At 53.4% G+C, this 14,490-nt stretch overlaps 1 protein-coding gene across 1 annotated transcript in view; it reads right to left on the reverse strand.

Moving 5' to 3' along the window:
* The window catches only part of PITPNA (phosphatidylinositol transfer protein alpha), a 45,496-nt gene extending 34,241 nt beyond the window's left edge, over positions 1–11,255 (reverse strand). Inside the window, exons 1-3 of the mRNA XM_032263495.1 lie at positions 10,995–11,255; positions 7,345–7,375; positions 1,391–1,536 (exon numbers count right to left, since the gene is read on the reverse strand). Of these exons, the coding sequence (XP_032119386.1) occupies positions 1,391–1,536; positions 7,345–7,375; positions 10,995–11,014 (197 nt within the window). The 5' untranslated portion in view covers positions 11,015–11,255. The remainder of the gene's footprint in view (positions 1–1,390; positions 1,537–7,344; positions 7,376–10,994) is intronic.
* Between the last annotated feature and the right edge of the window lie 3,235 nt (positions 11,256–14,490).

Genomic DNA, 14,490 nt, shown 5'->3' on the forward strand with positions numbered 1-14,490 from the left:
GTGATGGTGGGATTCCTCCCCACATGGAGGAAGGGTGCACTGTTGAGGAGTCCGGGTGATGGTGGGATTCCTCCCCACATGGAGGAAGGGTGTACTGTTGAGGAGTCCGGGATTCCTCCTCACTGCACAGTGCTGTTCTCCTCCCTCTCCAGCACTGAGGTCCTGGACCCCTCTGGGGTGAGCACTTTTATACCATCAAAGTGACAGACCACAATGAAGTAGGGCTTTTACCAAATGAAAGTAAACTGACTTCAGTTCAGTTTTGAGACTAGAACTTAAGATTCAGGTTTCAGTTTCACAGCAGTGTGGATGTACTTAGTGTTACTGAACTGTATACTTAAAAATGGTTAAAATGGTGAATTTTATGTTATGTGTACTTTATCACGATTTAAAAAAAAGACTCAGGTTTACCTTTTCCGGCTCTGGATAGTTTCTAAAACTAGCTTGGTTTGACTTCCATTCAAGCTGATGTGTGATTAACATCACCAACGGCCTGTGGGTCCGCTCATAGTTTACTGAAATATTACTGTTGTGGTTAGGGATGCAGCAAATTTGTGTAGTTTGATATGGGTTTCAGTACACAAATCAGTTCAAGCTTTATTTAAAAATTCGGATGCCTTTGATCCACAGAGAGGTGCCAAAATTTCTCTGGCAACTGATTTCGCAATATCAGAATTTAAAATACTACCAGCCCAGCAATTCTAGGAATTCAATTTTAGGAATATTTGCTAAAGATGTGCATATACAAGTACATGAGAAGACTTATACAGGAGTTTTACTCTATTATGTCAGCATCTGGAAATAACTAAAAATATGCATATGCATCAGGAGTGGAGGGTTAGACCACTCACAGCACATCTGTGCCACACGGTACTATACTACAAATACACATCAAGAGAGGAGGGTTAGACCGCTCACAGCACATCTGTGCCACAGGGTGCTAAGAATACTACGTATACTACAAATACGCATCAAGAGAGGCAGGTTAGATCACTCACAGCACATCTGTGCCACACGGTACTCTGAATGATACTATGAATGATGATACTAGGAATACTACATGTACCCTAACCTAAAGACTGAGGCAGAATAGGCTGAGAGGCACCATAAGTCATAAAAGAGAAAAAATAGTATATTCCCAACTACATAAATGTTAGTATAACATTTACATAGTATATAACTATTAACACTAATCGTTATGACAATTAGTATAATCCAATCTATGTAAAACAATAAAGGAAGTTTCATTTACACACACACACACACACACACACACACACACACACACACACAAGCAACCTGAGCAACCAGCCACTTAGAAACACCCCAATTAGCCACTGTCGCCACCTCCACCCAAGGCCATGGTCTGGCCTTCTGCCGGGCCACGTACCTCTGCAGGTGGTAGATCTTGTGCGTGTACTGGCCTTTCTCACCGTCCTTCTCGTAGGGCTCATTCACCAGGACCTCCACGCCTTCGCCACCACCAGTTTCATTTTTACTGGCCTCAGCCACAGAATACAGCTGCCCTACTTGATACTGAAGGAACAGAGACAGGTGTTATTCTCAATACGGAGTCTTCTCGGCAGTTCCACAGAATCCAGTGCCGTAACTGTGGAAAGAGATCACCCTGGGGGCTCCTCACCCAGGGGCTCATTTTGGAGTTTGACATCAGGCGTTGGCCAAATCCACTCAAAGCAACTGAGCACTGCTTCATGGCCTCTTTACCCATCAGGTATCTTTAATTTCATCCTTCTCATTTCCACATCATCCATCAGGGTTTATTTATTTACTTATGTGTTTTTTAAGAGACAGGGTTTCACCATCTTGGCCAGGCTAGTCTTGAACTCCTGACCTTGTGATCCACCCACCTCGGTCTCCCGAAGTGCTGGGATTACAGGTGTGAGACCCTGCCCCCGGCCCATCAGGGTTTATTTTTATTTTCATTTATTTACTAATTTTTTTTGGTAGAGACAGGGTCTTGCTATATTGCCCAGGCTGGTCTCAAACTCCTGGTCTAAAGTGATCCTCCCACCTTGGCCTCCCAAAGTGCTGAGATTATAAGCATGAGCCACCGCTCCCAGCCAATACATCGGGATTTAAAGAGGCAGGTGAATCTACTTAACCTCATACCACCATGCAGAAAACAGATTAAAAGTCCAAAGGAGCTTTTGTGCTGAACCTGCTTCTGGTATTAAGACCCCATAAGATCTGGGTTGGTTGCCAGAAATCACTTGTTCTCACTCATTTAAACAGACCCTAAGACACGACTTCTTGTCAAAGAAAGGTGCTCAGTGCTCTGTGAGCTCCACAAACTCTATTGCAAAGCTGGCTCATCTACTTGCTTCTTATCTAGTGTCAGGCCTCTCCTCAACCCCCAAGCAGCTCTTTTAGGCAATTAAACTTCTTTGACACTTTCCAGGTTCCTGCTGGGGCCGAAGCAAGTACTCCTGCTTCCCGTATGAGATATTTCAGATTCCTAGCCCACAGCCTGTGCCAGCTGGGTACGCCCTCTGTGCTGGCACTTACTACATGGCAAAAGCCTGGTTTTCTTTTATTTGGGTCACATGACACCCTATCAAGTCACCCATCAAGATTATTGGCCTCTTCTGACCCTGTCAGAATGGCTCCGTGCTAAGGCCAATGACCCGGGCAGTTCCCAGGCTTAGCCCTGCTGCCTTCTTCTCTGAGAGAAGCTGCACAGAAGGGAAGACAAGGTAAAAAGAAAATGAACAGCAATGTTTAATGCAGGAAGTCATGTCTATACCAAGGAACCCATCTTTCCTATCACTGCCAGTTTCAATTAGGCATGACAGCTTAGGGGCTGTAAGAAACAGGGAAAAAGGGCCTGGACCCCCATATGCTGGGAGTGCAGGGGAGATAAAGGGTTTCCTCACCCTCTATGCCCTCTCCCCCAATGCCTGGTACTCTCAGGGGGAAAGGCAAGGGTGTTTCTTTTTTGAGACAAAGTTTTGCTCTGTTGCCCAGGCTGCAGTGCAGTGGCGCGATCTCAGCTCACTGCAACCTCTGAGTTCATGTGATTCTCCTGCCTGAGCCTCCTGAGCAGCTGAGATTACAGGCGCCCGGTTTTTCTCTTTGTGAATAAAACGGAAAGCCTGTATCTCTATGCAGCTGCCACGTAAATCACTGCCTGCAACACCAAGGAACAGAGGCAGCTTCCAGAGCTGCTTCACCTCAAACTTAGAAACCTGCTCTTCCAGGAGGCTTCCTAAGCACTGTAGGGAAATTTCTGGGCAAAATCTGGAAATTGAAGCAGAGGACCAGGAAAATTCACTGCTTACCACAAAGCTAAAAAAGCCCTAACTTTCAAAGGAAAAATCCAGAACAAAATGCATGAAAAGGCCCAGGCAAGCAACCAAGGCTCAGTGAAATCCATAAAGAGGAGCATCTGGGTGGAAGCCAGGCACCTAGACCTTGCTAATCCTAAGCAGCATCAGTGCTGCCTCAATGCCCGCCTGGAGCCGCAAACTGTCCCTGTGCCTTTCCCAGTCCACCACCTAGCTGGGCACACATGAAAACCCATCAAGTGGGTCAAGGCTGGGCTGAGCCAGGGGTGCCTACGGAGGAGCAGTAGCTCCGTTTCAGAGAAGAGTGGTAAGAACATCTAACCACTGACTTAGCAATCCTAAAGGGCAGCTGGAGAGAGGGCCTGGTGGAGGAGACAAGGTTGCTAGCTAGCGGTGTCACTTGGGAAAGGGGCCCCCAGGCAGAGACTAATCGCCTTCATTTGGTTTCTCTTTAGCTGCAGGAATCAGAGGGCAGGTTCTAAGAGGATCAGCCTGCTGGCTGGCATCTTCCCCCTTTAATCTCTCTTGATATTCTGATCCTTTAATCCCAATGAGACAAGTGAAGGCAGTTTTGTTAATCTCAAGGGGTAAGCAAGACTGGCCTGCACAAGCTGCAAGTGAAGGGCGCTTTTCATGTTAGAGAATTCCTTTCGGCATAGCTGCTCTGCACCCTGGGAAAGCAGCCAGACTCGGATGGGGTGGAGACAGGAGTGGGGGGTCAGACCATTAAATCAGATTTTTAAAAAACCCCAAGAAGACTGAGCCTCCAGCCTCCTCTGACCTATGAAGATGCTCCCTGCTCCTGAGATTTGTTTGCTTGTCCCAAAGAACTAAGCCATTCAACTAAGAAAAACAGAGACTCCATCACTTTGGCAATCTGGGAGAGGGGGCGCAGTGGGTGGGCCTGAAATACTGACATGAAACACATCATAAAAAACAGTATAGTTAGGGGCCAGGAGCAGTGGCTCATGTCTGTAATCCCAGCACTTTGGGAGGCCGAGGCCGGCTGATCACCAGAGGTCAGGATTTTTTTTTTTTTTTGGTTCTTAAACATGGATTTTATGCAGTACAAGAGGTCAGGATTTAAGACCAGCCTTACCAACATGGTGAAACCCCATCTCTACTAAAAATACAAGAGTTAGCAGGGCATGATGGCTGGTGGCTGCCTGTAATGCCAGCTACTTGGGAGGCTGAGGCAGGACAACACCTGAATCTGGGAGGCAGAGGTTGCAGTGAGCCAAGATCACGCCACTGCACTCCAGCCTGGGCAACAGGGTGCAACTTTATCTCAAAAAAAAAAAAAAAAAGTACAGCTTTGATCCCAGCCAATGGCCCCATCAGGCTGGGTACCAGAGGGGGAATGGTGTCACGTATCTCTGGAAACAAGAAGTAAAACAGCCCTGCCTGAAGCAGAGGGTGGGCCGACCTGAGCCAGGAAGCACTGGAGGCCACACCCATGCCAAACACCCAGGGCTGTCTTGCTGTGCTGCAGAATGCATGGACACTCTGGCCAGCCAGAAGCTAATTCTGCCCCCAAAATATTGATGCAGGCCATCAGAATGATTACAGGGGCATGAGCTTCTCTTTCTTCACTTTCCCTAAATCAGAACACTGCAAGGGCCTTGAGTCGTGGCCTCCAATTTAGGAAGTGAACCCGCCAGTCACATGATGCTGGGCTGTTCCCACAGGAACTGTGAGTCAGGATGGGGTGATTGACAAAGATTTTGAGAAGGCTGATGATTCCTCATTTCTTCTTTGGCCTTCCCCTCCAGGATTTTTCGGATCCTCTGAAAGGACGTTCCCCTTCAACCCTGGCCAGGCCACGTACTACTCTCTTGTCAACGGTTTCTTGCTGAGAACAGGCTGCCCACCACGAGGCAGACAGCTGAATCCCAACTAGCACGCACTTCCCAAGCTTCTGCTTCAACTTCAGGCTCTGATTACCCATCTCTGCCCCACCACATCCTCAGTGCTGGAGAAAAACCATCGCGGGCGAAAACCATGCTCTCAAGGTGGAAGTTCCCTTTCCTTCCAGTCTTGGCCCCACGATGAGCGGTCAGCGTGTTGGCCCCTTCAGCCTTACTGCGAGAGCAGCCATAGGGCACCCTGGGACAGGTCTGCAGCCTTCTCAGACACACTCCAGTCATCGTTCCATCAAGAAATCCCTGTAAAAGGATCCACTTCACCCCAACTCCTACGCTGAGGAAATCCCGAGTTCCTGGGGCACATATTCCTAACAATGGGGGTGGGACTGTCCTGTACCACAGAGAGGAAGTCACCGGACACCTCTCCAAGAGCTAAGTTTCAGAACAAGGGACATGCTAGGCTCTCCTGCTTGGCCTTCTGGTTTGGAAAATCATCACTTGCTATTTTTAATAAAGACAGCACAGGCTGGGTGCAGTGGTTGACGTCTGTAATCCCAGCACTCCAGGAGGCTGAGGTAGGAGGATTGCTTGACGCCAGGAGTTTGAGACCAGCCTGGACAACACAGTGAGACCCTATCTCCACTATTTAAAAGAAATATTATAAAGTAAAAAAAATAAAGACAGCATGGCTAAAGTAGGTGGGTTAACAAGACCCCTTCCAAGCCAACACCTGTCAGCCCTGGCACCCGCCTCTCAGGCCACAGGTATACCCCATGCCTACAGCGACCAGAGCATCTACCAGCCATTCCCTCTTTTCCCCAGGTTCCCCCGTCTCCTTTCTCTATTCTGCCCTTCCCAGAACCCCCAAATGATGGTCAGGGACTACCTCTGGCCCCCTCCCCCAGGTCCCCACAGCTCTTATCAGATTCGTAGTCCACCCCTGGAGGCAACTGTTTAGCGGGCCAATGTCTGCCCACCCCTCTTGGGGGCCAACAAGCCTGGATGTCTGTCTTAGCTAAATGTGCTGCAGGCTCTGTTGGCCTGATTTCATTTTTCAAAGGTCCAGGTCATATTTGGAACAGAGTGGAAGTTATCACGGAGCTTCATGCTGACACTGCAGGAGAGAGAGGAAGCCCAGTGACTGGAGGCACTACACTGCCTGATGAGCCTCACCAAACTCAAGTTTAACTGGAAGCTGGGGTGGGGTGGGGCTGTGGGTTCAGAAAGGAGCAAAGAATGAGGCTGCCCCAGGAGAGGAGAGTGGAGGAAGTTCAGAGGAAGAGTGAGACAAGGGAGGCTCCGTGGCAGTTTTCTGTTGTCCAAGAGGCTGGCTCTGAGTCAGCATGGCCTATGAACCTTCTTACAGCAAATCCTGCTGCCAGGTCCCCAGATACAAGGATGTCAGACCCAGGAACCATAAAAGGACAGAGGCCAAGCCAAGCCTATTTATTATTTCCTGCCCTCCGTAAAAGAAGGGTTCTGTGTCTTGATCTCTCCAGCAGTCACCTATCATGGCTAGGGAGGGCTCAAGAGATTTCCTGTCCTGCTGGTTTGCTGCACAACCAGTGAGAGCCATGCACACTTGCCAGCCGAGTCATGGAGGTCCCAGAAAGCACACACTTGATCCCATCAATAATGTGTCCCTGGCCAGGCACAGTGGCTGACGTGTGTTGTCCCAACACCTTGGGAAGCTGAGGCGGATGGATCGCTTGAGGTCGGGAAACCAGCCTGGCCAACATAGTGAAACCCCCATTTCTACTAAAAATACAAAACTTAGCCAGGTGTGGTGGCACACACCTGTAATCTCAGCTACTTGGGAGGTTGAGGCAGGAGAATCTCTTGAACCCAGGAGGCAGAGGTTGCAGTGAGCCAAGATGACGCCACTGCACTCCAACCTGGGTGAGAGTGAGACTCTGTCTCTGAAAAAAAAAAAAAAAAAAAACAAAAAACTGTCCCCAAACATGCAGAGTCCCAGCAGATACAAGGGGCTGGTTTAGTCTCTACTCAGTCATCCAGCACGCCAGCAGTGTGAGGCAGGTTGCACACAGCTGCCCAGACATACAAAGTGAGTACCGTTTTGCAACTGAAAGTGGCACCGGGAAAATTCACGTTGAAATCTGTATGTTAGAACAAATAAGAAAACAATATATGGGCCAGAAGGTAAAAGGACTTACCTCATCTACAGACACAGGCAGGATTACTCGACTATAAGAAAGGGAAAAGACAGTATCAACTTTAGGCTGTGCGATCTGCCCCAGGCTCTTTAAACCATCATCCCCAAAACAGTCTGCATCTTGCTGTGTATGACACTAAACTCAGCGATGAACAGGCCGCAGAGCATGGCCCTCAGTGCTCTGAGGAGGGGACCCTCTGTGCCGCAGAGGCACCCACTTAGAAACCTGTGGTTCAGTCCAAACCTGTCCTCCCACCAGCTACTTCCCAGGCCTCGATCTCACAACTGGAATTGGATATCTGCATGATAAACTTCACCCAAACTCCCCAATGACTCGTCCCCAAAACAAGACTTGCCAATGAGTCTAGTAAGACAGGTGAACACAGGAGGACCTATCATGGTGAGGATTCAGACCCAAAGAAGAGGCCCTGGGGACTTCTGTTTCTGTGGACCCAACCTCCCAATAGCAGCCCTCCAGGGGCAAGGCCAGGAAAGGAGCAGGCCGCCAAAGCTGGAACCACACTAAGAAGCGCACCGACCACCTCTGCTCCGGAGCAGGATACTACAAGACAAGCTGCTACCACGAGGCCACCGAGAGGGCCTTCGACCGAAGTTCTGACCTCCAGGAGCTGTCCAGAGGAATCCCGATTACCATTTTCTGTTATTCTTCTCCACATCAATAACCGCCAACTGCTGGCAACGTCAGCAATAACCTGATGGAGAAGCCGTGGCCAGCGAAGTCTCCACGGGGGTCCAAACCCCAAGAAGGTGCCGTGGCTGGTGGCGCTTCTCTGGGTGGCTTGCATTTGTAATGCAGACCAACATCCAGGCCCCAGTTCAAAGCTGTGAGGTTGGGGAGCTAAGACAAAAACCCTTGGTTTCACTTATACAAGTCAGGCCAGTTCCCAAGCTTAGACTCTCAGTCCCCAGACCCTTGCCAGAATCCTCTGGGTCCTTTTGTATCTCGCGTGCTTAGTGCAGCATGAGCTGCCATGCCTTCCCGATGCAGTGGGCTTGCCACGAAGGCTACTTGCTCCAGGCTGGAAAACAGCTGTTTTCTAGTTGCACAAAGATCCCCCAGGAAGCAAGAAGGACACAGAAGGGTCTGGGGAAAACATCGCATGAAAGGCAAGGCAACGCACCGAGCAGGAAAGCAGCAAGAAACAAAATGGGCTCCCGGTTTCGGCTGCCTGCTAGCAACTCCCTTCCTCCAGAGCAACTCAAGGAATGGAAAGTCTCCGGTTCACTGGGTGCTGTCACTGACGCTCCCCTCCCATAAGAGAAAGCCAACTGTGCAGAAAAACACTCCCAACTTGGAGCCCAGAATTTCTGCACCCTCAGAAGAAACTTCCTAGAAAACAATAAGCCTTTTATCTTCAAGAACAGCAGTGAAAATTACATCCAAGATTTTGCAGAAATCAAATTAGGTAGAATCCTGCTAGAGGAAGTGTCAGAAACGTCAACAGGGGCAGATGCTGGGTGGGCACCAAGTCTCACCCCAAAAGAGAATGGCATCAGCCAGTTCCCGATGGGATGCCCGGAGGCTGCTTCCCTTCTGGCTGCACACTCAGGTATTCCCCCATGCTCCTTAGGAGCAAAACCACTTCAACAGCAATAGGGTACAGTTGCAAAAGACAGGGCCACAGAGGCGCTGCCGGGCTGACACTGGAGCAGCGCTCGCTCTAACATGACCTTCACTCGCACCCTTTCCAGAGCTGCAGCGCTGCAGCCACAGCCAAGCGTCTCGGATGCCCCTGCTCCCCCTCAGCCCCCACCCAGGGATGCACACACAGGGCACAAGTCATGCAGGAAGGAAACGCGGACGCCAGGCAGGCTCTGCATATCCCGCACCTTGGACTTTTTCCTGGCAGGCTTCAAGGGGAGGAGAACAAAGAATGGGAAAGGAGGGCCTCTCTCCCAACCTCACTCATCTCTTCTAAGGGTCGTTCCCCTCCCTGCCTGACCTTCACTTCAAAACCACACACTTCTCCGGATTCTAGGATTCATCTGGGAGCAGGAAAAAGGATCAGAAGAATGGGAAAAGCCTGTCGGTCTGGACACTGGAGATTCAAATCCAGAGTGCACCACGTTCTCCTGTGGGCATTCTAAAGTTCTTCCTTCTCACCAGGAACAGCTCTGAGCCCTGGCTGAATTAACATCAGACTGGATGTCTTAAGAAACGCAGGCGATAAGGCCTCAAAATAATGCTCCTCAGATGAGGTGTTCAGCTGGGATACGTGTGGGGCTCGGCTCCCTCTGTTACCCCAGCACCACTCTATGTCCTCAGTGTCCTAAACGCCTCCAAGGAGCAAGCCTGGTGGGGATGGTCAAAGTGCCTTCGCAGCCGAAGCGGAAAGAGCCCTCTTCAGGCCTGCCTCGCTGCTGGAGCGCCCCACGAGCTGCTCTCTATTTGAACTGCTCCCGCTCCCGAGGTTCTGGCCCTATGCTGCTCACCTGCCCTCCCTCCAGGAAAGCATTTTCCCTGCAAATTCTATGCGCGCACACACACACACACACACATCCAGTCTCTTCTCTTTGGGGGGAAAAATGACCCGCGATGTTTACTTGGAACCCTGAGCTTCCACAACGGGTCATCTTGTACTCGAAAGGTTTGGCACTCCAAATGTCTCCACCTATCACCCAGTCCCCGGATTTCAGGAGCAAATCATTCACGCTGCAATTCATGCCAGAAGTCACCCGTTTCTCACGCACCCCTCTCTTCACTACTCCACAGCTCCCACAACCCCTTCACACTCTCTCTTCAGTTCACGGCATCGTGGACCCCTCCATTCCTCAGAGTTCCCCATGTCTCTGCACCAAGCCTGAGAATCCCTTTAAAAAGCTGGCCCTGCCCTGGTCTCCCCATTTCCACCAACAGGTACTGGTAACCGCCGCGCCCCGGGACAGCCTGCACCTGCCACCCCCGGCCTCTCCCTGGCCACGCAGCCTTCATACCACTCCCGATCCTGCGCAGCGCTTTCTGGGCTCCTCACCTGAGCGCCCCCAAGTCCCTCCCAAGCCTGTTCCCAAAGCGCCCTCTTCCGCACCTGCTGCGTGAGCGCCGCGGACACACCGGCCCCATCTCAGCCCCCCTGCTCTCTCCTCAGACCCTCCCCCGTCACCCGAGTCCCCAGTCCCCAGTCCCCAGCTCGCCCCTGTCCCCTTTCCAGCACCCCGGAGCCCTGGCCACGGCGGCCACTACTCCCCATCCGGCCCCGAAGCCCCCGAGTCCCCCGCCCGGCTCTCGGCGGGGACCGTTCGGCCTCCGCCCGTCCCTGCCGCGTCCCCGCGGCCCCGACTCCTCCGCCCGCCCGGGCCTCTCAGCGCCGCCTGCAGTCCCGGCGGAGCCCGCGCCCTCGGCCCGCGCAGGCGACCCCGCAGCCGTCCCGACGCTCGGCGTCCCCTCGGCCGCCCCCTGACCCCGCCTCGGGCCCGGCCCGGCCTCGGTCCACTCGGGCCTCCGAGCGCCCCGGGTGCCCTCCGTCCCCGCCTCAGGGGCCGCCGCCCGGGTCCCCTCCCGACCCGCCTCAGGCGCCCTCGTGCCCGGCGCCCCCCGCCCCTCGCGGCCGCGCATCCGGGCCCCGCTCCATCGCCGCGCCGCCGCCGTCCCCACCCTCCTCCTCCCGCTCCGCGCGGCCGCCGGACACTCACTACTCCTTGAGCAGCACCATGTCGCTTCGCGGCTCGGTGGCTGCCCGCGGCCCACCCGGCCTCCCGCCCGCTGCCTGCCGGCCGCTCTCGCCGTGGCCCGGCCCGGCCCGGCTGCCTGCGCGCCTTCGTCGTGGTCTGCTCCGTCCCCGCCGCGCCCGCCGCGCCGGCTCCTGCCGCCCGGGCCTCGTCGCCTCTCGCGCCGCTGCCGACGCCGCCCGGAGCTCCGGTTCCGCAGCGCCGCGCGGGGGCGGGGCGTCTCTGCGGCAACCAGAGCGTCACACGCCGCGGTGCGCGCTGACGTCACGGGGGCGAGGCCCGCCCGGGCCCGTCCCTCCGTCCTTAAATGGGCCGCGGCGTCGGCGTCGGTTCCTAGGTGGGACCCCGCGGCGTGCGCCGGAGCCGGCAGGAGGCGGAGCAGATGCCGGGTGTCCGTCAGGGCCCTCGGTGTGAGCCGCAGCTGAGGCACGCGGGTGCTGGCTGGGGGCCTCCCCGGTTGAGGGAGTTGAGACCCAGGGAAAGGTTGTGTCAAAAAAATACAAATAGCCGGGCGCGGTGGCTCACGCCTGTTATCCGAGGCCGAGGCGGGCCTCAGGTCAGGAGTTCGAGACCAGCCTGGCCAACATACGAAACCCCATCTCTACTAAAAGTACGAAAATTAGCCGGGTGTGGTGGCACGTGTCTATAGTCCCAGCTACTCTGGAGACTGAGGCAGGAGAACCGCTTGAACCCGGGAGGCAGAGGTTGCAGTGAGCCGAGACCATGCCACTGCACTCCAGCCTGGGTGACATAGGGAGACTCTGTCTCAAAAAAAATAAATCAATAGCCGGGTGCGCTGGCTCGCGCCTGTAATCCCAGCACTCTAGGAGGCCAAAGTGGGAGGATCACCTGAGGTCAGAAGTTGGAGAGCATCAGCCTGGCTAATATGGCGAAACCCCATCTGTACTAAAAGTACAAAAATTAGACAGGCATGGTGGCACGTGTCTGTAGTCCTAGCTACTTGGGAGGCTGAGGCAGGAGAATCGCTTGAACCCGGGAGGTGGAGGCTGTGAGCAGAGATCATGCCACTGCTCTTCAGCCTGGGTGACAGAGCGAGACTCTGTCTCAAAACAAATATAAATAATAGCCAACGTGTGTGCAAGTACTCCTGTAAGTGCTTGGCTCCTCGCAGCGACTGTCAGAAGGGCACTTCGCTATTCCCATTGTACAGGCCAGGAGGAGGAGGACTCAGGCAAGGCCTCGCTAGTGTGTGACGGAGCTGAGGCTTTAACCCAACAGCCTCAGGGTAATGTCATTCATCCAGTAAATAGCATCGGAGTGTCTGTTGTGTACCAAAGACTGTACTTGTATTGAGAGGGGGAACAAGGTGGATGCCATCTACCCCTTAGGGAGCTCGGGGTCAGGTGCAGGGTGGCTGGCGGAGACAGAACTATGAGATTAGAATGAAAAGGGCCGGGAGGCCGGGCACTGTGGCTCATGCCTGTAAATCCCAGCACTTTGGGAGGCCAAGGTGGGTGCATTACCTGAGGTCAGGAGTTCCAGACCAGCCTGGCCAACATGCTGAAACCCTATGTCTACTAAAAATACAAAAATTACCCCGGCATGGTAGCATGCACCTGTAATCCCAGCTGCTCAGGAGGCTGAGGCAGGAGAATTGCCTGAACCTGGGAGGCGGAGGTTGCGGTGAGCCAAGATCGAGCCACTGCACTCCAGCCTGAGAGACAGAGTGAGACTCTGCATTAAAAACAAACAAACAAAAAAAAACAAAAAAACAATATAATGAAAAGGGCTGTGAGAGGTGAGACACAGGCTTGGTGGGATTACACAGGAGTGAGGGTACATGTAGTCAGGGAAGGCTTCCTGGAGGAAGAGATTCTCAGCTGAGATCTGCAGGGGGCTTCGGAGAAGAGGGTAGCAGGCAGGGTGAATGCAAAGGCTGGAGGCAAGAGGGAGAGAGTGGTGCATCTAGAGAACTGACAAGTGGGTGGAACGGAATGTTTTGGGGCTGAGCAGCTGGATGGGGGAGGGTTCCTGGTGGGTTGTGATAAGGTATTTGGACTCCACCCTAAGGGCCATGGGAGGGCATTTAAGGGCTCTGAGCAGTGACATGCGCCTGTGTCCTGGGTGAAGGCTCACTCTGGTGGCTGGGTGGACAGAAGGGATGAGTGCCAGAGTGGAGGCAGGGAGGCCGGCAGGTGAGGAGGCTGCCACAGAAGTGCAGGTGTGGGTGGACCAGGACAGTGGGAAGTAAGGAAAGGGATGTGTGGATTCAGGAGCAACTCGGAAGGTAAACTCCATGGACTTGGACAGTGGGAGCGAGGGAAAGGGATGCATGGATTCAGCAGCAACTCAGAAGGTAAACTCCATGGGACGTGTTGGCTCATTGGCTGAGAGGAGGAGAGAAAACCACCCAGGCTTCTGGCCTGGGAGCCGGGGTGGACGGTACTGCCTTCTCTGAGAACACAGGAAAGACAGGCGAGCATGGGGCAGGTAATGACTCCAGTGCTGAACTCACACTCAGCGCAGGACGCTAGAGGGGCATCCAGGGTGATGGCAAGCGGGCTGCCCAAGACAGGGGCTTGGGAGGGGAGGGTGGAATGGCTGGCCATGTTGCTATCAAGATGTGACTGGCACCCCGGGACTGCCCTGAGCATTGCACCCACTCATCAGATCCTACAGTGGAGGCTGGGCCCAGTGGCTCATGCCTGTAGTCCCAGCACTTTGGGAGGCCGAGGCAGGTGGATCACAAGGTCGAGATCAAGACCATCCTGCCAACATGGTGAAACCCCGTCTCTACTAAAAATACAAAAACTCAGCCGGGCATGGTGGTGCACGCCTGTAATCCCAGCTACTCGGGAGGCTGAGGCGGAAGAATTGCTTGAACCCGGGAGGCGGAGGTTGCAGTGAGCTGAGATCATGCCACTGTACTCCAGCCTGGGTGACAGAGCGAGACTCTGACTCAAAAAGAAAACAAAACCAAAAACCTGCTTCTGCATTTCTGGACGCTGCAGGGTTAACAGAGGAAAGAAACAAGCAACCCTCCAGTGCCCCTGCTCGGTCTCTCTGTGCTCTCTCTCTCTCAAGCTCCCTCCCTCTTCCTGTCCTGCCTGTCCCTTTCATATCTGTCTCTCGCTCTCGCTGTGTCCGTCTCTCCCAGGCTGTCTCTCTGGGCCTGTCTGCCTGTCTCATTCCCCCTGTTCTCAAGTGCCCCTTACACATCTCTCTCTCCCTTTATGACTGTTATCTCACCACTATGGGCTCTCTGCGTTTCTGCCTCACTTTATCTCTCTTCCTGTCTCTCCTCTTTGGGCCTCTCTGTCCCCCTCTCTCCCACTTCCTGTGGTGTCAGTTTTTGGTTTTTGTTTTTGTTTTTTGTTATTGTTTATTTTGAGATGGAGTCTCCTTCTGTCGCCCAGGCTGGAGTGCCGTGGTGCGATCTCAGCTCACTGCAACCTCCACCTCCTGGGTTCAAGCGATTCTCCTGCCTCAGCCTCCCGAG

Source organism: Sapajus apella, unplaced genomic scaffold (assembly GCF_009761245.1).
Source record: "Sapajus apella isolate SASKATOON/1434 unplaced genomic scaffold, GSC_monkey_1.0 scaffold136, whole genome shotgun sequence".
Classification (NCBI taxonomy): Eukaryota; Metazoa; Chordata; class Mammalia; order Primates; family Cebidae; genus Sapajus; species Sapajus apella.